The sequence below is a fragment of the Carassius gibelio genome, chromosome B24 (genome assembly GCF_023724105.1).
Source record: "Carassius gibelio isolate Cgi1373 ecotype wild population from Czech Republic chromosome B24, carGib1.2-hapl.c, whole genome shotgun sequence".
Lineage (NCBI taxonomy): Eukaryota > Metazoa > Chordata > Actinopteri > Cypriniformes > Cyprinidae > Carassius > Carassius gibelio.
This window is the reverse complement of record NC_068419.1, coordinates 12208533-12233647: the sequence shown is the minus strand read 5'-3', so window position 1 is coordinate 12233647 and position 25115 is coordinate 12208533. Positions and strand designations below refer to the sequence as shown.

Here is a 25115-nt window from a genome sequence, read left to right as displayed (position 1 = left end):
TTTCAGGGAGATACGCATTTTAACTCAAACAGAAAAAAAACGAGGAAATTGAAGCCAATATTAAGTGGAAAGCTAAAAGCAGAATGAAAATATCGATGTTTGCATTTTACCAATCCTAAAACTCGTTTGAATTCAGGAGAAGGGGAAAAAAGAGAGACGTGAACCAACCACTGTGTGTATAGTGTTTTATTTCTTTGATATTGATTTGCATATGTAATAAACATGAATCACAATATACATTAAATACAGTTAATGCTTTTTGTCATTTTGTGCATGTGATATCTGCGGGCACGCTCTTTAAGGTAACAGCATGTGCAGAATAATACAATTAAAAATGTCATGCTTTAAGAAATCTTCAGAGCTTTTTTTTCTCTAAGTTGCGAGTTAATACATATTAAAATCCTGAAACGAACTGTCGATCAAGATATACGAATTGCAGAAGGAGCTAAAAATGCAAGAAACACGTGTGTACAAAAAAAAAGTATTTGTACGTTAATCAGCATGATCTAATACCCTCGTAATTACTCAGTTTTACATTAGGTCTGGATAAGTGTGAGTTAGAAAGATAGGCTATTATTCATACTTTTTGCGGTCCATTTTTTTTTCTCTCTCACAGATCAGGCAGGCCTCCATCCCACTTCCTAATGTGAAAGAGAAAATAACTGGTCTTCACAAGCAAAGACTTCCCCCTCCCCCGTTTGTGTCAGTGTACAGACATATGCCGTTTTACAATGGTGAGGAAAGAGAATGAACAGAAAAGTCATTTTAACTACAATACCGTTGTTGTTGTTTTTTAGTTTTGTTTTTCAGGCATATATCATTTGACAAAATCCTTCTGCTAATCTTAAATGCATGCACAATATTTTTCGAAACTCTTAGTAAAAACTTACAAACATGTTGTGAAACAAGCACTCCTGATACAGTATTTGAAATTCCCATTGTGTTCGAATACGAAGTGATTCTGTACATGAATGTTTTTTTTAATGTAACCGGGAAGACTTATAAGTCCTTGCTTTTCAGGTGGTTCTTAAAACTCGAAAGGCGATCGATGTTTTGCTGCCAATGTTATATGGTAACTACAATAAAGATAAATAGATTATTCATGAAATTGTGCAGTTTCAATCAATCCAGCATTTGAATGCAAATGACCTGACCCTACTACCATCCTTCACATCTCGCCTATTATAAAAAAAAACAACAACAACGAACAAGACAGCGCCATGGGTTTGAACTTTACTGTGCATCATACGATTTATACACGCTTTTGTTGGAAGTGCTAGTTCAGGATTTCTATTTGTCCTCCTATTAATTGATTAGGTCTACTGATATATTGGTTGAAATAAGTTTATGACATAAAATAGTTTAGGTCAATTAAACCCTCCATGCGGTGATTTTCAAGTATTGCTCTTGATAATGAATTGTTATATTATGCTGTATTGCATCCGCGGTTATCTGATTATGGCGTGCATAGACGGCTATATAGGCTTAGTGGTGTTAGTGGTTCGTGTTAATCACCACAGCTCATTTAGTACTAAATTCAGCATCGGTTTTTGTCAGAATGTCCACGATCCCACCTCACTCATTCGCAAGGGGCGGTAACATAAATCGACTCTAGTTCATAAAGATTTTCAAGGGAGTGTAAGTCACTCTATAGGCCACCTTTCCTAGAAGTGAGTCGTCGTCCTGTTGATTAAGAGCACTCGGTCTCCTGTGAAACCTTCAGCGTTGAGTCCTAGTGCAGCTCCTTCTTACTGTGGCTCCTGCTGCAACTGCTTTGTCAAACAAACGGTCAAACACAATGTTTATAGGCCTGAATGTCTGCAAATATTTAAGCAACACACTGTTTTTTTATTTATTTATTATAAAAATGTTAAATAAATATTGTCAGCGGAAAATATAAATGCATATAAATGCTACAAATATGTATACAAATATACAATTGTTAACTTTAATAAGCGTTTAATTTATGCTGCATGCAGCTAATTATTTTCTCACTTGTAGAGTTTATTTACGCTCAGAGAGCAGCTAGGTAGTTGTTCTGACAAGCAGTAAACAAATGTAGGCTATTTAACGATGGGAAAATTTCTGTAATGTTATTGGACCTGCATTAATGAGCTGTTCCACGTGTTAGAGTGTGCAACGATCTTTTTTTTTTTTCGCGTGGTACTTGAACGTTCTGCAGTCTTGCACTGTTAATAGTCAATTTTATTCCAACCTTCGCTGAACTCTCTATAACTTTTATCCAAGGGGCACACATCATTTGAAAGACAACACGCAGGTCCTGGTCCTTTGATTCTGAAACCTCACAGCTTGAACAGCCCTCAATTGTGACATGAGTGATAATGATTGATCTTCGACCCAGTGTGCATTGGTTTGCCTTCAGAAATGCTTTGTTTTGCCGTTTTAAGATTTATTTTAAAGTTGATCGCTTTTGGAAAATCGGGATAGCTTAGATTAATCATTGATCATATTATTAGGCTACAGTTTACTGGAACTGATCAGATATTTCAGAAGCTTGGGAGTATTTTTTTTATATAATATATTTATTTATTTACACTATGCACAGGATATATTATAATATATGGTGTGCAAATTAATTAAAACAAAACACAAATCTTATATTAACAAAGCAGAGTTTATCTGATAACAATCACAAACGCAGTTTCATTTTGATCACCAGAACTAAGTGCATGCATACGCTGCAAATCAGTGAGGAAATGCAGTGATGCATTATCATTAAATATTAATAGAAATATATAGGCTAGTAGGCTAACAGCCTTATGATTTCTAACCATTTATATGTTAATAAATCAACATTTTAAAACTCTTGTTGTTTTTATATGCGTGATTTATTTATAATTAAGAGAAGAATTGAATCTTTTTGACTTGGTCACTTCTATTTTGAGACAATTGCGAGTTGGACTCGGGGACTCATTTATTGCAATGGAATCAGGATGGGCCCTGGACCCTCAAACGTGACGGACTCGCCAAGTGGGGGTCCGCGTGGGCTACCTCACTACAACGTGCGCGGAGTCTCAAACAGCATGGCAAAGACGTCCGGTGACAAATAAAAAAAGCTCTCTGCAACCCATTTATCATTAAGTTCAATTAAGTAAATGCGCGCATACTTTTCGCAAAGGATCGCGAGCTCAAAGTTTGATGAAGAAGCTTCTCACATTAGAGAGAGTGAGGTAAGAGGACGTTTGTTCGTCGCGCTTTAGCTAACAATAGAAGAACAAAGAACACATTTCCTTTGCATTTAGGTTGTCTAGTAATTTTATACGGGGCAGCTCAAATGTTTAATCGATTTCTGTCTTATTTCTTTAATGAAACATTTATCCTACTGTTTAGTTGACATTTTAGTAAAATGTTTTAGTTGCATGCATGATAAATTGGCAAAGCTTATAAAGTCACGGCGGAAGTAAAGAGATCTATATGCCGTTGAAGTTCTAGCACAAGCAAAACACTGCACGACTGCTTCACTAAATTATAAAAGGCGAAAATCTGCCTTCAAGATGCTTTAGTAAATGTTGAACGACGTTCAGTACCACGATGCAAACATCTCGTGGGACGCATACATTCTAAACATAAATGGGGATAACCAGCTCTTGTACACACGTGCACACAGAACACTTTCATGACTGTAAGTCCGAAGTTTCTATCGTGTCTATGAAAATCACGAGGCACACTTTAAACACGACTCGCTAAACAATCCCTGTTTAAGTCGAAACTAATCTCCATTTACATTTCTGAAACAAGCGTAAATATAGTGAGTTGTTATTCATGCCAACAGTTTGAATAGCTCCTTCCCATCTCAAACACATTCTTCTTTCAGAACGTATGAGTTGGTACATGCAGCTTGAATTTACAGGTTGGGGGTGGGCTGAAATAACCTTTCACCCTGCCGTGTCATATCGGTGTATGTGCCTGCCCCTGAATTACCCATAAGTCTTTGCGCAAAATAGAACTCGTGAGTCGTGTTTTAGGCAAACTCTGATTACTTCTACTCCACGTGCGGAGCATCCCTGCCTTTGACTGGGAAAAACACGTCGTCCATTGCATTGGGACATTCGTTACAGACCTTATTGTTATTTAACCGTAAAACAATAGCCTATGCCACTTCATGTAGGATATATATATATATATATATATATATATATATATATATATATATATATATATATATATATATATATAAGCCAACAACGCATATTCTTAAATTAAGCACATGTAATATTATATTAAATACTTCACTTATTAATATTTATTTTCAAATAGTTAGCATTTTTAGTAGGCTAACCGTAACAAGTTGTCAGATCAAATTCAGGAGGATACAATATTAGTCTGTTGTGGATATAAATGACCCTGAAGAGCCATATTGGGTCTGGAAACGTACTGGCCTACACATCAGTAAACCATAGGAGACAACTTATTTCAATGAAAAAATTATAGTAAAATTAGTTAGCCTACATGTCAAGGCTTTTTTTTTTTTTTTTGAAGCAACGTAATTTAATCTCTGATAAAAAAAAAAAAGAAGAAGAAAAAAAACATACGTCTACATCCAATAGTAGGTTTAGCATAAGGCTGAAGTTTGATTTAAGAACTTTGTCTAATATCAGCTAACAAATCTTATCGTGTGTTCTAATGATAATTTTTCTTTGCTTATGCGATTTTACAGAACCAGATATTGGTACACGACAAAACTGACACTATCAAAATATTAAGGAAAATAAATAGTTTATTTCAGCGTGTGTGTCAAACCAATTACCTGAGCCGGATGTTGTAAATTAATCCAACATTACAAATTTACAAATCAACAATACCCCCAACCAACACACACACACACACACACACACACACTAAATTGCTCTGAGTCCGACAAGCCTCGTACGCAACCCCAAACTCTACCGTGAAAAGGGGCTAAAGCAGGGAAACCCCAAAAAGAAATAATTCTACTGACAATTAGAATATTTCTTTTAATATAGAAAGATTTCGTATAATTTAATAACATTTCGTATGATTAAACATTGAACGTTATGTTCCGTGTGTAAAGTTAAATAATTTATATTCTAACTGAAAAGGTTCTTGCATTAATATTGTACTGTGGGCCCGGGGGCAGCTCGTCTAGAATAACAGGTGGGCTACTGACCAACAATATGAGAGAATTCTGATGGACATCATGACAGGTCGAAATATCTCTGACGGTTACCCCAGTATCATTCGAACAAGGGTTGTGAGCCATAACAACAGCGGAAGTGATTTAACCAACAGCTGATAGTGCACCAAACACATTAAATTATTTGTGAAATATTGTGAATTCACAGCCAGATCATGGTCATTTTGGCCAGCGAGGCCAGCGAGCTGCCTTTCTTGAATTAAGCTTTTAAAGAGTCATCCATCGAAATAAAATATCTTAAATTAATGTTGTGTAGCCTACTTATTATTCAAGTCACAAAGGGGACGACGTTAAATGGGACGATAAGTGTCAACATTAAAATAAAAACAAACAAACTAGGAACATTTATATATGAGTGCATCACCTTATAACTTAATTTCCACAACGTATAATTAGTTTCGTCCTGCTGGAGCCTATTACAGGTTCGTGTTGTGTAATGGGGCATGGAAATCGGTTGGGTCAAGGTCTAAGCCAAAACCGTCGGTTCAGATTTGGTTTTAAAATAGTTCATTTGCACGTTCACAAATTTGGCGAGTTGAGATGTAAAGCAGAGCAATAAAATAAGACTGACATATTGTTGACTTTTCATGTTAAACAGCACTTGTTTTCATGGGCCCAGTTGTCACAGGCTTGGAAAGCAGCCTTTGACGTTAATAAAAGCTTTAAATAAAACTGAAAGCTACCTACACGTTTGTTCGTTTTTTGGTTGATGTTGACAATAACCTCTAAAACTTGCCTGAAAAAAAAATAATGACAGGCAGTTTATATGCCCAGCAATATGCAAACCGTTCATACAGCCTACCGTGTGGCATTATTATTATTCCCGGTGAGATTTATATCTAGCACATAGCCGATAGCCTACTATGTAAATATCTTAAGAAATAAACTTTAGAATGGGATATAGCCTAAATATAAAGCTGCACAGTTCTCATAAATCTGTTAGTCTTAGAATAAATGAGAATGAGCTTAAACGAGCACACATTAATTCTGAGGGAAAACTCCACTGTATGCACCATTTGCCTTTATCTTAACGTTTACATAAATATGATATATAAAGTTTAAGTTTCTGGGTAGCCTAAGCTTCTGAGGATAGCCTAATTTTGACCTTAATAACAAATGTGAACAGAACCTGCTTAATGAGTCTGTAAAGTAATGTCGTTTCAGTGTAAAAACAAAACTCCCAGAAGATCATACTTCGCGGTAGAAGTGCAGCTCGTGCCCTGCTCGCGGTCAAATTCAATGGCGTTCGCCGCGTGGATCAAACAGCCCCGCGAAGCCTCTTCCAGTTCGCTGCCTCCCATGGTCGACTTTTCCGCGCATGCGCGCACGCCTCCACATCCCGAGAGCCTTCAGTACGAGGTTTGTGTGGGGAGCCCAAAAAATACCGCCTTCAACAACAACGCAACCGAAATATGGCTTTTCATCGAAATGGGACATAAAATACGTCTTTCAGGGGAGATAGGGATTCGTGAGACAAACGCCCGACCGCCTTTTTGTTGGTCTTTGTGCGCTTCCGATGGTAGATGGTATCCAGCGAGCTGTATCTGGCAGAGGAAGACGACGACTCGGCGAGTAATATGAAGGAGATGATCGGAGGCTGCTGCGTTTGCTCGGATGAGAGAGGCTGGGCCGAAAACCCCCTAGTCTACTGCGACGGTCACGGCTGTAACGTCGCCGTCCACCAAGGTAAATATAAGCGTCTCGAAATCTCTATACTGTTATTTTTTCTTGAGGGAAAGGTTATCCGATGCTGGTGTTTTGGTAAGTTCCCTTCTGTTGTGGGTTGAGAATTAGCTTAGCATAACCTAGCCTAGCTTAGCTCAACCGAACTGGCAGTATGGCCTAAGTTTAACCGCTGGAGCGTGCTTGCGTTATTGGGATGACAGTTGAGAATTTTAAAATATTTGGACGGTTAATCCGTGGTGTTTTTAAAGGTGTGTCGGTTGCTGTGAAACATCGGTTTGGAGAAGGCCCGTTGGAGAGCTAACGTATGTGTTAGCCCCAGCGCTACTCGGCTGTAACAGCATGTCGCTCGTGGCTGTTCATTATCTCCACAGTTTCAGGACCAACAACGTGTCAGTCACAGCTATGGAAACAGAGATGAGTCACACTCAGACAAGCTCTGTAGGTCATAACACATAGGTTGATAACACTCATTTAAGGCTAGTCAGCAAAGCCGTCAACTAATTCCGGGACTCTAAACTGGATCTTGACTGTTTTCTCCGCGTGTAGTTGTTTGTCTTGTGTTATTTTTAGGTTAAATGACACATTCACATAAATAGTTCACATACACAAGTACCTAGTTTCAAAGAAAGTTGTCCTTGTAGGAAACTCCATGGGTGCAGAAAAGTGAAAGCGAAAAACTGAGTAAACAAATGCGAAGTTAACATTTTGTTTTCGATGTAAAGTAGAAATCTGACCTGTCATTGAAGATTGCTTTTTCTATATTGAGATCCTGTTGGATGTCTTTTAATATTGACTTCTTATTTAACTTCAAGCTGATATGGTCAGATCTAATGTGTAATATCCTAGAACTGATGTCTAGTTTGTTAGTTCACTGAAGATGATTCAGTACAAATGGATCAAGTTGTCACCTACAGACTTGCAGACAGATATTAGTGTTAGCGTTTGGACATGCTTCTGATAAAGACATTCTTTAATGTTTTTGTATTGGCTGACTATTGGGAGTTTGTTGTCTGTCATTGATCTTTTCTGATAAGTGGAATCATAACATTTATTTGTGTTTGCAAGAAAAAAACTATAAAGCAAAGATAGGAGTTTATAATTAGGAGTTTATTATATTATTAGAAGTATTTTATTCAGGGTAAGATTTTTGTTCCTCCACCAAATATAAACGATTGATGATTAGTGTTTCACTACCTATTTTATTATTCCAGTTGATATATCTAAAGTATATATTTTTTAATATGTAAAACTGAACAAGCACACAAAGGCATTTGTAAGTGGACCAAAAAAGGTTCTCTTTGTAGTCTTCCCTTGCCTTGATAGTGAACTTAACTGTTTTTGGACCACTTAACTTTTCGTTCACACAGTTGTCTGTTTAGAACTTTGTTCAGGTTGACCTCAAAATGACAAAATATCCTTAAGTGAACAATGTTCATGTATAAGACTACATTTTGTGGAACCGGTGACACAAGAAGAAAACATGGAAACTTCCCACACACTTTTGTTCTGCAAAGTGCTCATGCTCCATTTTTTTTCTGTTCACAAAGATACAATCATACATGTGTTTTTTTCTTTCTTTTTCAAGTGCGTGTCTTTGCATCTAATCAACAGCATTTCCTGTTTTGAAGTTTCCTGTCATATGTCAGTTTACAACAAGTCACATGCCACATAAGTTACCCACAACTGTGCAAAAATTACACACACGTGGATCATGGTGGGTGTTAAATTCATACCCTGATGTTGTTGCAGGATGACTACATCTCACACATTGCTTAAAATATCATTTTTAACATGCTCGCATGTTAATTTCGAAACCTGACAGGACAAGATAGTCAAGCTGTCAGATTTACAGTAGTTGGAAGCAAGCCTTTTTAACTGATCTGTCCTTCGTTCCTGTTGTTTCAGCCTGCTATGGAATTGTCCAAGTCCCCACAGGACCCTGGTTCTGCAGGAAATGTGAATCACAGGAACGTGCTGCCAGGGTGGTGAGTTTCCTCATCTTTATATAAATCTTTCAGACTGTCTGTTTTGCTGAAGTCCAGATCTCCTTCCTCTTTTTGTATATTGTGGATTTGTTTGCAGTTTCCACTTGACAGACGATATTATTTATAATTGATACTTTGAACTGGTCTTACAGATTACACTTCAAAAGCTGTGGTAGCCCGCATGAGGGACATATTATAATAAACATGGTTGAAGGCCAGGCAAAGGACATTTAGGCATTCAGGGAAATTCCCTGTGATCAGACAATTTTATCCTGATCAAAATACAATGCATTTAAGGTCAGGGTGTGCATGGATAAACTTAATCTTTTATTTAGAAATTTTGCCTATGAGCGGTTGCTTTACTGTTAAAGGTATAATTTGTCCAATAAAAAATAGTTATTTTCTAGAACTCCAGAAACAAATGAACTAGCCAGTTCCATACAGAGTCAGTCACTCTAATCTTCGCTATGTACAATGGCACTATTGCACTCTGGGAAAATGTTGAATGTGACACTTGTTTACTGCAAAAAAATGATCAGTGGTACTTTTTACATTGTCACCTTTTTTAACATTTAACATCATTCATAATGTGTATATGTCTGGTTGAAGGTTTGTTGCTGTCATGTATTTTAGCAATATTTAATTTCATGGTCTTGTATTGATAACTATTTATATGTATTCATGTGTGTGTTTGTATCATGTAATTATGAAGGTTGTCCTTGTGAGACTGCATTTTGTCTGTGTGATCTTTTAAATGCTTAAAGTTTTTAGACTTTGCACTTGATGTTTATAAAAACCATATACCGTAACCCTTCAGAAATCATAGTGTCTGAGGGCTGAAGTACTTAACCTTATATTACATATATACCAATGTGTACTGAACAAACACCTGGTTTGTATGAATGCCATGTATATAAAAACAGTATGACTTGGCAGAACTCTTAGGCCTGTATTTATAACAGATGTTATCAGTCTTAATAGTGGGCTATTACACTGAACTTTTTTGACTTGTCTGAATGATAAGAGGTTTGAAATATTATAAGCTAAAAATATCAGAATTGTACAAAAAGTTTTTTTTTTTTTTTTTTTTAAGCTCGGTCTAGTTTAAGTCTAGCTTCAGAGGTCATATGTCTTTTTTCATTTAATCACTGTTTTTCAGAGTGTTATTTAATCACTGGCTATTTGTGGAGCAATTTGTATCATGTGGTAACATGATGATTACATGAAAATAATAACTTATGTACTAAATATGCCAATGCATATTGTGCTTATTTAAGTTTTCACGCGATAAATATTAAAAGTAGAAAATTGGACAAATATAATAAATAATAGTACACAGTAAATAAGACATTCAACTAGGACTGCACAATGAATCACATGTGATTGCCATGCATTTCTCATCAGTTAAGCCAGTTGTGTGATTAGCAATAAATGTCCATCACCTGCTTTCAAATGGAGCATCATTTACTACACAGATCCGTAGTTCACTGACAAGCTACGCAATATTGCGTTCTGAATACGATTCATCTGCGATTACGGTGCGATATTGCATAGCTTGTCAGTGAATTACGGCTCTGTGTAAGTGCCGCAGTAAGCAATGACAATCGCATGCGATTATTAATCGTGCAGCCCTACATTCAACAGATTCAGTAAATTCAACATCCTTGTAGCACAATGAAAAAAGATTAAATCTGTTCATTTTTAAAATTGCCATATTTGAGGAAATACCTTTGTTTTGTTTGAATTTTTTGCTGCATGTTTATAATATGTTGTGTTCAATGTAAGTGTCCTACATAATGACCCTGTTTCTTAAAACATGCTGTAGCTTAAAATAAATGCCATTCTTGTATTTATTAATAGAAGATTGTGGTTGGGGTAAAGGAAACATGAATGATTAGGATAGGCAAAGTTGTGTTGGCAGTTACAGCAGTTTCCTTCGAGAGCTCTGCGATTTGATGGCTGTGCATGGGACTTGCTTGAGCTGTCAGGTAGCCACGAAACCTAAGTGGCAGTTTAGAGCAAAAGAACAGTGGGTCACAAGAAGAGGAAACTTGTTACACAACCCATCATGTGGCCATTTTTGTTGAAAGATCTGGATTCATGCCAAAACAAGGCATCCCACATAAAGCTTTTTATGAGGTTAGAGACATTTTCAATACCAACTGCTCTCATTCTGAAAAGAAACAGGACTTCCCTATTATTATCCACTGCTTTGTCACGTGAAATATTTTTGTGGCTTTTGCCACTTCTAACCAAGATTTGAGAGAACTGTAGCTTACTGGAGCAGTCTTAAAACGAAGCGTTTTCCCAAAAGCATAATTATGAAACCAAATTTCTGCATTTGTTCAAATTCCTCCACTTACTAAAAACGGGCCCTGCTCTGCCACTTCATTCCTAAAGATTAAGGGGTGGAGGGGGAGAAAGCCGAGCTGGCAGACCCCTGAAGAAGGACGACTGTCCACCACCTGTAAGAAAGAGGAGGAGGACAGCAGACTGAGCAGAAGTTTAAAAACTTTGAACATAGTGGTATGTGGCATGTAACGGCATGGTTCCAAGCACAATGTTATGCCCAAATATCTAACCCTGTTCAAGGCTTTACAGATGAGTGAAAAGATGTCATAGTATTTATGCATTTGTAATGGACCGTGTATCGGCGCCAATTTCTTTAAGACACTTTCAACCACGTCTTTTGTTTTTCTTGTTCAAAAGGGGTATTAGTTGTCTTTATCCCATCATTCATCTTATATTCACAGAGTTTTATTTTCTTGTCCTGTCATTTGTTTCAGAAAACCTGTTTTTCTCCTTTAGCAGAAAACCGATCCTATTTTATCCTTGAATATCCTTGAATATAGAAGGAGCTCTTCAGGGATGTTTTCCAGCTCCAGTCAACTATCAAAGGCTCTTGTCTACGGTTTCATTGATCAGTTTTGCCATGATCCTCTGCTCTCCTGTTTAAAGAAGAAAAAATGATGTCTAACCCTTAAACTCTGCTTTAGTTTGATGTTCATGTCAGAAGTAGAGTTCCTGAAAGCCTTCAGAGCTTGTGTCTGGCCCACAGATGGTCGGATGGATTGTGGATTCATGTATTTCTCTTCTTTTCACAGAGGTGCGAGCTATGTCCTCACAAAGACGGAGCCCTGAAACGAACAGATAATGGAGGTAAGACTGTCTGTTTTGATTTTGCACTTGCTAAGGGAAAACATCTCTAGCATTAGGCCTAATCTAAGTGTTGTCGACAAGAATAGTCTGCTGTCACTCATTTGCTAAATATAGGCCAGTAGCGTAAATTATGTTAGACATGGCAGCCATTGGTAACACACACGGTGCTGTGCACGGTTTTGTAATGCTTTATATATTGCTTTAATTTTTTTTTTAATTGAGTGTGTTTCATGGACCAATTATTAAAACAATTCTTTGAAGAAAAAAGTAAGTTAAATCAGCCCAGTTTTATTGTGAGGTGATAAAATGATGGAAGCTCTTGAGAAGAACATATGCTCAGACGAGGATGACACCTTTCTATTTTTACGCCTCTAATGAAAGTCATAGTAAAAAAACAACAACAACAATGAAGTGAATTGACTTTCTCTTGTATGCAGTGTTTCACTGCTATCCTCTGGCAGTTTTAATTATCACTCAAATGTTGCTGTCAAAAGGGTTTATTACTGTGTCTCTTCAATAAGCTGTTAATTAGTTAATCTTCATGTGTCTCACCTAAGCGTGATTTGATTTGCATTTATTCATTGCAATATTTCCCTGAAATCCAGAGTTCAGATGTATTTTTAATGTTTCTTTTTATAAAAAATGCATCTAAACTCCTTTTGAACAAGCCAAAAGTTTTACGTAATTTTTGGCATATAATTTGTAGATTTTATCAGATTTTATTTTTTAAAGGAGTTGCGTGAAGGGGGTTAGGAAGTTTACGTGTTTATCTCTCTCACCTTGTTTTTATGGGTGGGCGGTCTCAGCGGGGTCATTGTGGGGCTGAGAGGAGTCTCCTCTTCTTCACGCTCCGGGTTCACGGCAAGGGCAGCTCAGAGACTGTAAACATGGCATGGGACACAGCTGCGGGACCATGCCCCATCTTTAGGGGTGGTGAGCTGTTTAACAGCCATGAGGGAAACATCATTGCCCCAGGCTTACGGTTTAGCTGTTTCAGACCATGTAATCTCCTTTTTTTTGGCTTGAATTTGAAAAGGCTTTTGAAATTCTTCGTGGTAAACATTTCATGGTTTGCAATTATTTATGAGGATTTCTGAAACATAAATTGTAGGAAGTATTTGTTTGGGCCAGCAATGATCCCAGTAGTGAGATGTAGGTGTTCACGATTTGCTTTTAAGATATCTGTACATTTCGGCCAACTGAGGAGTGAAACTCGGCAGCAGTGACCAGACCAGCACATGGAGAGGTTTTTACAGGTGTTGCTTCTGTTAAGTTATGCAAACACAAGAATAATCCCAAATGAAAACACTTGAGCAATGAATATACCTGGCCTAACACCATGTGTTGAAACACATGTAAGGAAAATAAAAACTGAAAAACGCATCCTTCTTCACGTGGAGCCTTCAGACCAGTTTTTGCCTCCATGCTATAGCCTTTCAAGTTTTTTTTTTTCTATTATTGTTTCTTTAGTCCAAAATTTGACATGTATTCTTTCTAACAAGAATTTGAAAAACAAGATTATTTGAGTGCTTTATGCTAAGCAAAAGACATCTTTGACAAATTATTCTGTTTTTACGTTTGCCACCCTTCTGTCTGAAGGGTTTAGAAGTTCTTTGGGGTGTGCTTGGGTTTTATTGCCTGGTTTTATAGGCTTCTGCTGGATTCTTGGAGGGACTTCAAAACAACAAAACCCACCTCCCTGTCCCTTTAGGCTGGGGTCAAAGACAGTTCATGGGTTCACCTTTAAGTTTAGGCCTGTTATTGTGCCCTTACACTGGATAAACAAAACTCATTTGTTCACTTCTTTTAGATTCATTTCAACTTGATATCAGTAGCTTCTGCTCTCCTCTAACAAACATATTGCAGAATATGGTTATTAAATCTAAATCCTTACAGTCTGAGGGTATTGTTGTTAAAAGACAGCTGATGTGGGAGATAAGGTTTCATAGTAGCCTGAAATTATGATATAATATTTATGTATTGTGCTTGTGATGACACCCTATAGTTCAACACTTGGTCTAGACACTAGGCAGGAGAGAATATGCCTCTGCCTCTTCCAGTCCTGGGTGTCTCGTCTTTGCGGTCACACTCAGCCCACATGCTTTAATAAGTGTTTTTCACACTGTGGAGGAAGCCAGGCGTGCCCCATAAACACGACTATGAGCAAACAAATGACCATGGTCTCGAATAAATTTGAGAACTGAAAGACAGAAGATGTGTTGAATATAAGAGCCTCCTATTTGGCATCATCCATCATTTTAACATCTTAATTTGAATAGAAAATCATATTAGTATAAATAAGTGAGAACCACAACAAAAGTAATTTAAATAATTGTTTTAGTAATTTAAAATGTTATTAGATTTTTTTTAATTTTATAATTTGTATATAAATTATGCATGTATATGTAAGTTTTATCCAATAATATTGATATTAATGATAAACAATATTTTTAGCCGGTTGTTTTTTTTTTAACTTTTTTTTTTATACTGTTAAATCCATCTTTACAGCAGGTTTGCATAGAAATAAAGGAATAATTTAACCTTAGCCACTTCATTTAACATCTACTGATCATTTGTCATGTGTCTTGTTTAGGTTGGGCCCATGTGGTTTGTGCTCTTTACATCCCAGAAGTGGAGTTTGCCAACGTATCCACCATGGAACCCATTGTGCTTCAGTCTGTCCCTCATGAACGTTATAATAAGGTAAGTTCTCTAACCACTGAAAGACACATGCTGATAGTCTGGATATCAATGGGAAAAAAAGGCTCAACATAAGAGCCTCATAAATCAGCTCAACAATGTAAACAGTATTCATGTAAGGAGTCGAGGTCTATACTGTGAATGTGTTTTCTTAAGGGACCAAGTTCTACATTTATCAGCCTTAGATAAACATAGAATATTGCTATTAATTCTGCACCAAAGCTGAGCTCCATGTTATGGGAATTTACACTCACGGTCCGAGATGAAAAGAACCAACCATATTTATTTGACATTAGATATCCTTATTCGTCAAGTCACCTTTATTTATATAGCGCTTTTAACAATACAGATTGTGTCAAACTTTACAGTATCAAATAGGAAAACAATGTGTCAATGCAAAAGGACAATAGTAAACTCTCAATTTTCAGTTAAAGGCAGTTCAGTGATGTTATTGTCCTGCTTAGTTCATTTTTGATAGTATCTGTGCAATCAAGTCTACTATATTGCTGGAAATTATGTGTCCAGAAGCGACAGCGGCAAGGAACCAAAACGCCATCGCACTAACTTCATCAAATATCAGATAATTTAAGTTGTCACTTCCAAGCCTGAAAAAGTATTAAAAGTGAATTAAATTATTAAAAACTTGCAGGTATAGGTTTATAATACTGCCCTCACTGTAACTCTAGACTAATTGCAAAGTCTAAATATTTAGATGTTAGCTTAAAACTTTTTCGCTCAACCGTAAATGTAAAGAAAACAATGTTCAATCAAGTACTAATGGGATATGCCATCATGACACCATTCTTTCATTTTTCATTTGAAAACCTAATTATGTTTTGTTTTCTATGGATGCCCTTCAATGCAGTAGATAAGTAAAATACAATCAGTTAGTGTTATATGATTTGGATTCAGTACTGTGTCTGATGACTCGCAGGACTAAGGAGCCAAGTTTAATCTCATGCTTGAAATAGTGGGTTTAAAATCTGGGATAAAATAGATTCAGCTCTGTTGGTAATTGAGTCCTCACTGTGAGCCAATTTAAAATGGCATGGTTATCACTTGCCTAATAATCGAGGCGCTGGGAAGGGTGGCTTGTGAGAGACTTGTTAAATTGGTAGAGCCTTCACGCTGAACAAGCTGTGTTCTGTGCAGCAATGCATTATATACCATCATAACTGCTTTCTGTATGTGAAGAATCACTTTAGTGACTGTTTTTTTCTATCTAGACATGCCACCTCTGTGAGGAACAGGGACGTGAGAGCAAAGCTGCTACTGGAGCTTGTATGACATGCAACAAACATGGCTGCCGACAGGCTTTTCATGTCACATGGTGAGTTTCAGAGCCATAATATTCCAGCCATTACATCCATAAGCATGTTAATGTTTTTAATTGTGAAATCTGTTAAAAGGATAGGAAATAGAAATGTTAAATGCAACAGACTTCCCTTGAATTGATTTGAGACCCCTTTAGTTGATAAAAAAAAATTAGTTTTTAAAAATTACTAATTGTAATCGACAGTGCTTTTTCTGTGTTTTTGAATATAGCGCTCAGTTTGCTGGGTTGTTGTGTGAAGAACAGGGTTCAGATGCTGATAATGTGAAATACTGTGGATACTGCAAGTACCATTACAGCAAACTGGTAAGAATCTGGTTTTTCTAATCTTGACTGTACTATCTGTAGCACCCTGGAACAAAGCAGCACTGTTGTGGATCCAACAGCATTTATGCTTTTGGATTTTGAAAATTAAATCATTAAGGATATCCAGGCTGAATATAAATAAAAGTTGTGATACCGGAAATCTGTATGGTATCTAGAAGTGGTTTTCAAGATGGAAAACTGGAAAATTAAAAGAATATTCTAAAAGCAACTCATGTAAACACCTTACATAATATTGTCTTAAATAGCCTGCATAGCACTTCTTTTTTAACATGGGATTTTGACTAAATACTGTATATTCAGCATTTATCTATTTTTTTAAACGTTGCCACAAGATGTTAAAATTGTTTTCTTTTGGTGAAATATTAGTTTTGTACAAACAAAAAAAAACTTAAAGTAACTACAAGTGAGCATGTAAAGCAAATGTCTTTAGAAGAAATTCCGTGTGGAGCATGCCCCCGATCCATGCAATGTTCTCACCCTTTTTCCCCTTACCTGTTTTTGCATCTCTGAATAAGAAATGTCTCTTGAGAACCAAATCAGCATGTAAGAAAGATTTCTGAAAGATCCCCATACACTGAATACTGAGTAATGGCTTCTAAAAAAATCAGCTTTGCATCACAAGAATAAGTTGTATGAAATCATAACAATATTTCAGTTACTGCTTTTATTGTGTTTGGATTAAATAAATGCACCCTTGTTCTTTCAAAAACGTAAAAAACGTAAATCTTCCAGATCCCAGACTCCTCAGAACAGCAGTGTATATGTTGTTATTCCCATAAGTTACGTGTTTTAATAGTGAGTATTTGATGGCCATGGTTTGTGTATTTTGCCATTAGTGTGTCATATGTTGAGGTATATATCATGTCTTTAGTGAATTTCCGAAGCACTCAAGCTACTGATTTTTACATTTGCCAGTACATGAATCGTAGCGAGCACATCATTGGGACCATGTCATCATCGTTCAAGCTGTTATTGCACATCTAAAATCGCACGTGAACGCAGCAGACTTTCGAAAAAGACACTCCCTCATCTGGAATATCTCTCATTACTCGAATGTCTCGCACTCCTGGTCCAATTACAGCTGCTGAAAGCTGAGCTGTGGCATAAGCCCCCCTGTCCGGCCCCTGCAGCCCCACCTCGGTCTCCCTCAAACCCTTTAACCCCTTAATCTCGTTGACAATCAACAGCAACTCACTGGACCTTTGTCTGTGGCTCTCCTTTCCTCTCCTTCCCATCCACCCCTCCCCACCTTTCCTGCATTTCCCCCTTCACTTAATACCCCTCTCAGAAAAAGAGGGCTAAGGTTTCAGAGAGATACATGGACTGCCCAGTGGCAGATCTCGGTGACAGCATAATGGCCTGTGGTTTTCTGTCCAGCTTCGCTCAGTCCTCAGTGTACTTGTGGGCTTGGGCAGTTGTGTGTGTGTCTGTGTGTATGCGTTCGCGTGTATGTGTGGCAAGGGGTTTTACTCACTCCAGCCCTAGAGCTACACTGAGCTTTAGAGCCACAGCCCCCTGCTGCTTCTCAGATTTGTGCTGTGTATGTGTGTGTGTGTGTGTGTGCGTGCGTGCCTGTCCTCCCACTCAACAAAGGCTTCTCAGATACTGCTAGTCCTCTACAGGTCTTCTGAGTGAGGGGCTGGAGGCAGGGCCAGCACTTTGTGATGTTCTCGTAGGGGATTGTAATGAGTTGAGGATGGAGGGATAGTGATGTTTATTTATACACAGTTTTATTTCATTCAAGGCGTTTATGTCTACTCTGGTTACTGTGGATAGATGCTGGAGATTTCATGTCTTTTTTTCTTGTGTTAGTGTTTTGATTTTATGTATTCATTCATATTTTAGTTTTTGGTTTTTCATGGATTTATTGAGGCTTTTTAGCATCTTTGTTGGCTTATATTAAATTATGTATTTTTATAATCATGATTTATAAATGTATAAATGTACACTACCTTTCCCTAAAGTTGAAAAATGTATGCTTTCAGAATGGTTGCATTTAAACTGATCAAAAGTGACCTTGAAGACATTTTATGTTACAAAAGATTTCTGTTTTATTACTTAAAGGGGGGGGGGGGGTGAAATGCTCGTTTTCACTCAATATCCTGTTAATCTTGAGTACCTATAGAGTAGTACTGAATCCTTCATAACTCCAAAAAGTCTTTAGTTTTATTATATTCATAAGAGAAAGATAGTCTGTACCGATTTTTCCCGGAAAAACACGAGCGTCTGTAGGCGTGACGTGTGGGCGGAGCTAAAGAATCACGAGCGCAAGTAGGCTTTTGCTTTGAGAGCGTTTGGAAGCTTGAGGACAAAACCAACCAAAACAAACCATGGCTAACAGTCAGATTCAGCGTATATTTCAGATCCAGAGGCTGAAATTTAACAAGAGCAGCAGCAACAACAGCGTCTCTATGTGGTGTGTACTGAAACTGTATATATATTTGCTTAGCGGTTTTTGAAAATGACTAAGTTCCACTTTGTCGTCTTTTTTTTTTTTTTTTTTTTTTTTTTTTTAAGCGGTACATGTGGAAAGTGCAGTTTGATGTCAACATCGCATGTTGTTTACTTGATGTGCTTACGCGCCGATAGCTAAGTTAACAACACAGAGATATTTGAAGCAGTTTTACTCACAGCCTGCGGTTCCAACACACGATCATGACCCTTTTTCGTTGGGACTGCATTATCCTTAAGAAATAAACGATGTGCAAATTCGTCGTCAAACTGGGCGTTGTTTGTAAAACAAGCATCTTCGAAATGCAGGGAACAAACAAAAACACTTGAACAACTCCGTTGATGCGCTGTAAAAATAAACTCCATCCACTGGTCCCTTAATGCTGTTTCTCTTTAGGTAATCTGTGCAGGGTTGTCTTGCCCTGGCAACCAAAAACACACTCCTTTTGTTACATTTCGCGATGCTCTCGCTCTGATCAGTGAAGTCTGTTGTGCTCTCAGTGCTCTGCTATACGGGAGCGCGCGCTCTTCCGGGAGAAGTGCCCTCAGGACCCATATAAGGAAATTCCGCTCCATCTAACGTCACACAGAGCCATACTCGAAAAAAACTTTCCGAAACTTGTGACAAACCGGAAGGAGTATTTTTGGAACAGAAATACTCCTTCAAACGTACAACTTAATTTTTGAAACTTTGTCCATGTTTAGCATGGGAATCCAACTCTTTAACAGTGTAAAAAACTCAGTATGCATGAAATAGCATTTCACCCCCCCCTTTAATATTCATCAAAGAATGCTGAAACAATATCACCGTTTGGACTAAAATATTAATCTGTGCAAAAGTGTTTTTTGAGCGCGAAATCAGCATATTAGGATGACTTCTGAAGGATCATGTGACACTAAAGAACATTCAGCTTAGCAATTACTGAAGTTAATTACATTTGAAAATATTTTAAATTGGGTGATGATTTAAAGTTATATTTAATTGTAGTAATATTTCACAATTGTAACGTTTTACTGTATTTTTGATCATATAAGGACATGTCGTAAAAACATCTCTAAAAAGCTTAAAATAGCTATGGCAGTGTTCATTTATATAAATATAATTAAGATATATAAATATACATCTGTTTTGCCATCTCCCATTTTGTTGTTTTGTGAGAATAAATTGACTGTACATTGCTCATTTTGTTTGTTGTCATCCATTGTGGTGACTGCTCTATTGTACATGACAGCATGATGTTTCTGCAGGATGTACCATGTCTTCCGGTCTACATGTTAATGGACTGACAGCATCAGCACTGTCTCTTGGATTAATAGATCAATAGCTGGCTAATAACCCCTGACTTTTCCATGTAGGCCTTTGTTTCAGTGGGCTGCTGGTAAACAAAGACCATTCTGTGACCTGAGCTTTTTATGTGGCATTTATTGACAATAGCAGCATTAGACCGTATTGACTACAAAAAAAGAGGCATATTTTACTACAATTATTATTATTTTTTTATAAATTGAAAAAAATATTTGGAAGTGTGCTTCCATACTGTTACAAACCTGAAGACAAATATTCTCATGCAAGTTGCTTTTTGACTGAGTAGCTTCTCATAATACAAAAATATCCTGATTGATCCTGATTTTTTTATCATGAAAATATATTTTTTATTATTTCCTTCCGTTGTCTTCTATTTGTTTCCTTTGTCTCAGTAAGGGCTATTTTCATTGTTGCTAAAAAAAACACAAAAAACAAAGACAGAAGTAGGAAATAGGGAAAAAAAAGATAATTGGACAGACTTTAAATGGTAACTCGAAGTTCCTCTTTCACCTTTTAGAGAAGGAGCAAAGGCCGTGGTAGTAGGGCTCAATGCTTAAGTGATTCTTCCACTCACTCTTTGGATAAGCACCATGACAAGGAAAAGAAGGTAAGGCAGCCTCCAGATCTACCTCACTTCCTGCCATGTGTGATCGATGCCCTCTCCTCACGATTTCAGACTATGAGGTAAACGTGCAAAGCCCCAAACTCTTGTTTGTCCGAAATATACTCCGCTGCGTGTAGGTTTGCTTTAAATCACACGAGCCATCGTCACCTTGTGCCGCCCCTCACATGCACACTTTTCATATCGCACAAAGCTTTTAAAGCCACGGGAGGGAGAAGAGTGCCTTTTATCACTCAAAGTGATTAGTATTTTGGTGCTGCCACAAATTATCAACATAAAGAGTGCTGTATTCATAGAAAAGCATCCGTCATGGCCATTAGTTCCACAGAGTACGTTTAATCAGTATTGATAGGTAGTGTAGTCATTTGTTCCACTAATTTTCCATACGCAGCCATACCGAATGAAACATGTAGCATTATTAGCCCTGTTCGCCCTCCCATCTAATTCAATTAAGCGTAGACCCTGTAACATGGCCTCATATCAATAAATGTGTACGTACCAGCAGAAGATGATCTGTACTGAGTGGAAAACATGTTTGATTGTGCCTCTGCTCTATTTTTCTCTTCTTACTGTAATAATGGTGGTATCTGAAATACTAATAGTGCAGACCTCATAGTGTGAAACGTGTGGAGGAGCTCATCACATCTATTCATCGCCATTGATACATTTCTGCCTGTCCCTAGCAGATCCCATATATTTCAAACACTCAGCCTCTGTGCAGCCGTCTTAATCAGCGATAGCTTGCCTGATTTGTTCTTAGGGCTGTCGGGGTAACCGCAATATCGCAATACCGCGCTTTTGACAAGCAAACCGCAGAGGAATGCAGGAACTGCAGAAACCGTGATTTTTGCATTTTTTTTCTTTTTTCATAGGATTATGCCCTTCTCTTTTTACACTTTGTGCAGGTGTACTGAATATTAAATAAGTTAGTAACGATAACATAATGAGTACCATTCTGATTTGTAAAGAGGCTCCTTAGATTTAACAACCCTAAACAGACAGCAATGAGAGAGAGATCAACTGAGCATGTGTGATTACTTGCGAGTCATATATATTTGTGAAAATAGGTTGTCATGTCCAAGGAAAGTCAAATCTCTGTCTTCGCATCGACGCATTGCTGGTCAGCTGAACCTTCTAACCTGGCGCTCAGTTAAAATTATTTCAACAGTATATTTCATTAAATTTCTCTTTGAATGAAACCGCATTTTTAAACTTGTAGTTGAATGAATGGTTTAAAGACTGACTTACAGCCCGTATACAACATGGACAGTGTACAAAGTCGAAATAAGAGAGTAAGAGAGATCATACAAAATGCATGTTTTTTTTGTTGTTGTTTTTTAAGTACTGTCCTGAATAAGATATTTTACATAAAAGATGTTTACAACAAAAGATGTTTACATTTAGTCCACAAGACAAAAACAATAGCTGAAATTATTAATATAAACTCATTCAAAAGTTTGGTGTTCTTAATATGGTGTGTGGTTACCTGGGTGATCCACGAATCCACCATTTTGTTTTGTGATGGTGTTCATGAGTCCCTTGTTTGTTCTGAACAGTTAAACTGAGATCCAATGAGAATTTTCTTCAGAAAAATCCTCTGTGTCCTGCAGAATTTTTCCAGCATCTTTTGCATGTTTGAACCCTCTCCAGCAGTGACTGTATGATTTTGAGATCTATCTTTTCACAATGAGAACTGATGATTCAGAAGTCAACACAATTCATTAAGAGCCAGGGGGTGAAAAGTTTTGAACAGGATGAATGTCAAAAATGTTCTTATTTTGTAGAAATATATTTATATCCGTTTAGTACTGCCCTTTGGAAGCAACAGAAGATGCTTGCATGTTTCCCGGAAAACCCTGGCTCTTAATAAATCGTAGATTCTTCAGTAGCATCAGTGAATGTTTGAACCTTTTTTAGTAGTTTTGTTTGAGTCCCTCAGTTGTCCTCAGTGTGAAAAGATGGATGTCAAAATCATACAGTCACTGCTGAAAAGGGTTGAAATCAGCAAAAACGCTGGAAAACTGAAGATTCTGTAGGACATGGAGGATTTTGCTGAAGAACAGTGCTCAGTTTAACTGTTCAAGGCAAGGCAAGTTTATTTATATAGCACATTTCATACACAATGGTAATTAAAAGGTCAACAAACTCATGGGACTCATGAATAACATTCACAAATCAAAACAAAAAAAACCATTTGTGAATCATCCAGGTTACCACACACAATATTAAGAACCAAGAGTAAAAAAAACTGTTGAATGGGGTTATTTTAAGAATTTCATTTATTTATTTTTTGTCTTGTTGACTAAGTGTAAACATCTTTTATGTAAAATATATTATTCAGGACAGTACTAAATAAAAATAAAAAACCTTGCTTTTTGTATGATTTCTATTATTTTGATAAAATTACCCACATTTTCACAGATTCTGCAAAGGTTACACAAACCTTCAATTAACCGTGTATATATGGCAATAATATATATGGCTACTGAGCCACTCAAAATTACTGCAAGGGAAATTCCTTCACCTCGACAGCCCTATTTTGGCAGTTTTCCACTGCATGGTTCGGCACGGTGGGACAGTACCTGGTACCTGGTACTTTTTGTAGTACCATCTCGGTTGAGGTTCCAAGTGAACCGTACCATTACCGAAATGTGACGTGTAAACTCTGCTGATCACGGATTGGCTGGAGAGAATCATCAATTCAATTCAATTCAAGTTTATTTGTATAGCGCTTTTTACAAAACAAATCATTACAAAGCAACTTTACAGAAAATTATGTTTCTACAATATTTAGTAGTAGCAATTAATAATTATTATATGATGCAGTCACACTTGTAGCAATATTTGTTGATTCAGGGTTAGCATCATCTGGGGTCCTCTGAACGTCAGCATCATCTCTACCTACATCACTGAACTTGTGACACAAGCACAAAAGAACCGCTAGATTAAAATCAGCACAGCTAGCGAAGGATCGAATGCAACTGTTTTGAAGTGCACCTATTTTTAACAACCAAAATTAATTGTAGTCTGTTGTGGTAGTGAAGATGTTTCTCTTGATGATAGCAGAGGAGAGGATCCAGCGAGAGCTTTATGGTGCGACATGGAATGAAAAAGTTTTTTTTTAAGGAGTCGTGGTAGTAGAAGCAGCGTAACTATAAAGACATGAGAATAATCCCGCCCTCTCTAAAGCAATGCTAAACTGCAGTGGAAATGCAAACCGTGCCAAACCAAGCCATGCCGAGTCGCCATTTGATCTTTATGAACAGGGTCATTAAAATGGCCCTCAATGTTGATTAAACGTTTCTTTAAGTGTTTCGTCTCATGTTTTACTTTTTGACATTTGTTGGAAGAATTTATGTTAATTTATTTAAATTAATTTACTATTTTTAATGTACTTCTCATTTAATAATTCTGCTTAATTATTATTCTTTATTATTTTCTAGTGGTGATTTTATTATTATTATTTTTTTTAAACAAAGGGAATTTTATGACAATTTTTCTTTTTAAAATCCCCTTGAAATGTAAAAACACCTTATTTCCTCTGAAAGTTTTTTTTTTCTTGCTGTTCTGCAAGCTTACCAGCTTATATATTAAGTCACAAATTAATTTTGTATTATTTTGCTATTGTATTTTGTGTAAGGCTAAAACAATTTCAGTCAATTTCAATCACATTTTAAAGTAATATATTAATAGTAAAATATTAGACTGCATTTAAGGAATGCCATTTCATTCATGTATTTAAATGTGACTCTGAAAGTTTGCAATAGTCAGATGAGCACTGACAGCGGGGAGTGGAGGTCAGACATCGAGGCTGTTGGTTATTTGACATGAATTCACTAATTATTTGAATTGGTTTGAATGAGTTTGCATTGGAAATGCATACCAAAATGGAGTGGATGGTGCTCTGTTAAGCTGCTCAGAGACCGACTATGCAGCCTGTGTAATCTAGGTCAGCGAAAGATTAAATATGAGATGCCATTTAAAGCCATTTCTCCCAGAATTATTCAGATATTTAACTTCTTCACCTTATTCTGCATTGAGAGGGGTTGACGTAAACAATGATTCGGGTTGGAGCTGTATTCTTGAAGATCGTGTTTTGGAGTGCTCTGTGCTCCGCCATGGCTATTGTTACGACGCCTGATTTGCATTAGCAAAGGGGGCCCATCCCCCCTACTCCACATTCCCAGGTCAAAGGTCGGGGGGCTCAGATGTATACCTAGCTAATTCCAAACCCCAGGGCCAAACAACAATAGAGGCTAAAAGCTTCTCAATTTGCAGCTAGTTCAGATGTGTTCTGAGAGGCGGTCGAGAGCGGCATGTGGGAATAAAATGAGGTTTTCAATCTCTCTTCCTCCTCTTGCCTCACATAT

General features: G+C 37.2%; 1 protein-coding gene and 1 long non-coding RNA gene across 14 annotated transcripts in view; one reads left to right on the top strand and one right to left on the bottom strand.

The window, feature by feature from the left end:
- The first annotated feature begins 3025 nt into the window (after positions 1-3025).
- mllt10 (MLLT10 histone lysine methyltransferase DOT1L cofactor) overlaps positions 3026-25115 on the top strand; it is a 55909-nt gene continuing 33819 nt past the window's right edge. For 5 of the 13 annotated variants that reach the window (XM_052596803.1, XM_052596802.1, XM_052596804.1 and 2 more), the window contains exons 1-8: positions 3027-3191; positions 6700-6862; positions 8768-8847; positions 11952-12006; positions 14600-14709; positions 15933-16036; positions 16252-16345; positions 20641-20730. In XM_052596803.1, the coding sequence (XP_052452763.1) occupies positions 3117-3191; positions 6700-6862; positions 8768-8847; positions 11952-12006; positions 14600-14709; positions 15933-16036; positions 16252-16345; positions 20641-20730 (771 nt within the window). In that variant the 5' untranslated portion in view covers positions 3027-3116. Of the gene's footprint in view, positions 3192-6180; positions 6863-8767; positions 8848-11951; positions 12007-14599; positions 14710-15932; positions 16037-16251; positions 16346-20640; positions 20731-25115 lie in introns of those variants that run through there. The other 8 variants (XM_052596808.1, XM_052596809.1, XM_052596805.1 and 5 more) reach the window with 6 other exon arrangements.
- Positions 10680-11980, bottom strand: LOC128013676 (uncharacterized). Its single transcript, XR_008183369.1, has 2 exons — positions 11826-11980; positions 10680-11312 (listed from the first exon to the last, which is right to left on the bottom strand). It is a non-coding gene; the product is annotated as an uncharacterized LOC128013676 (long non-coding RNA).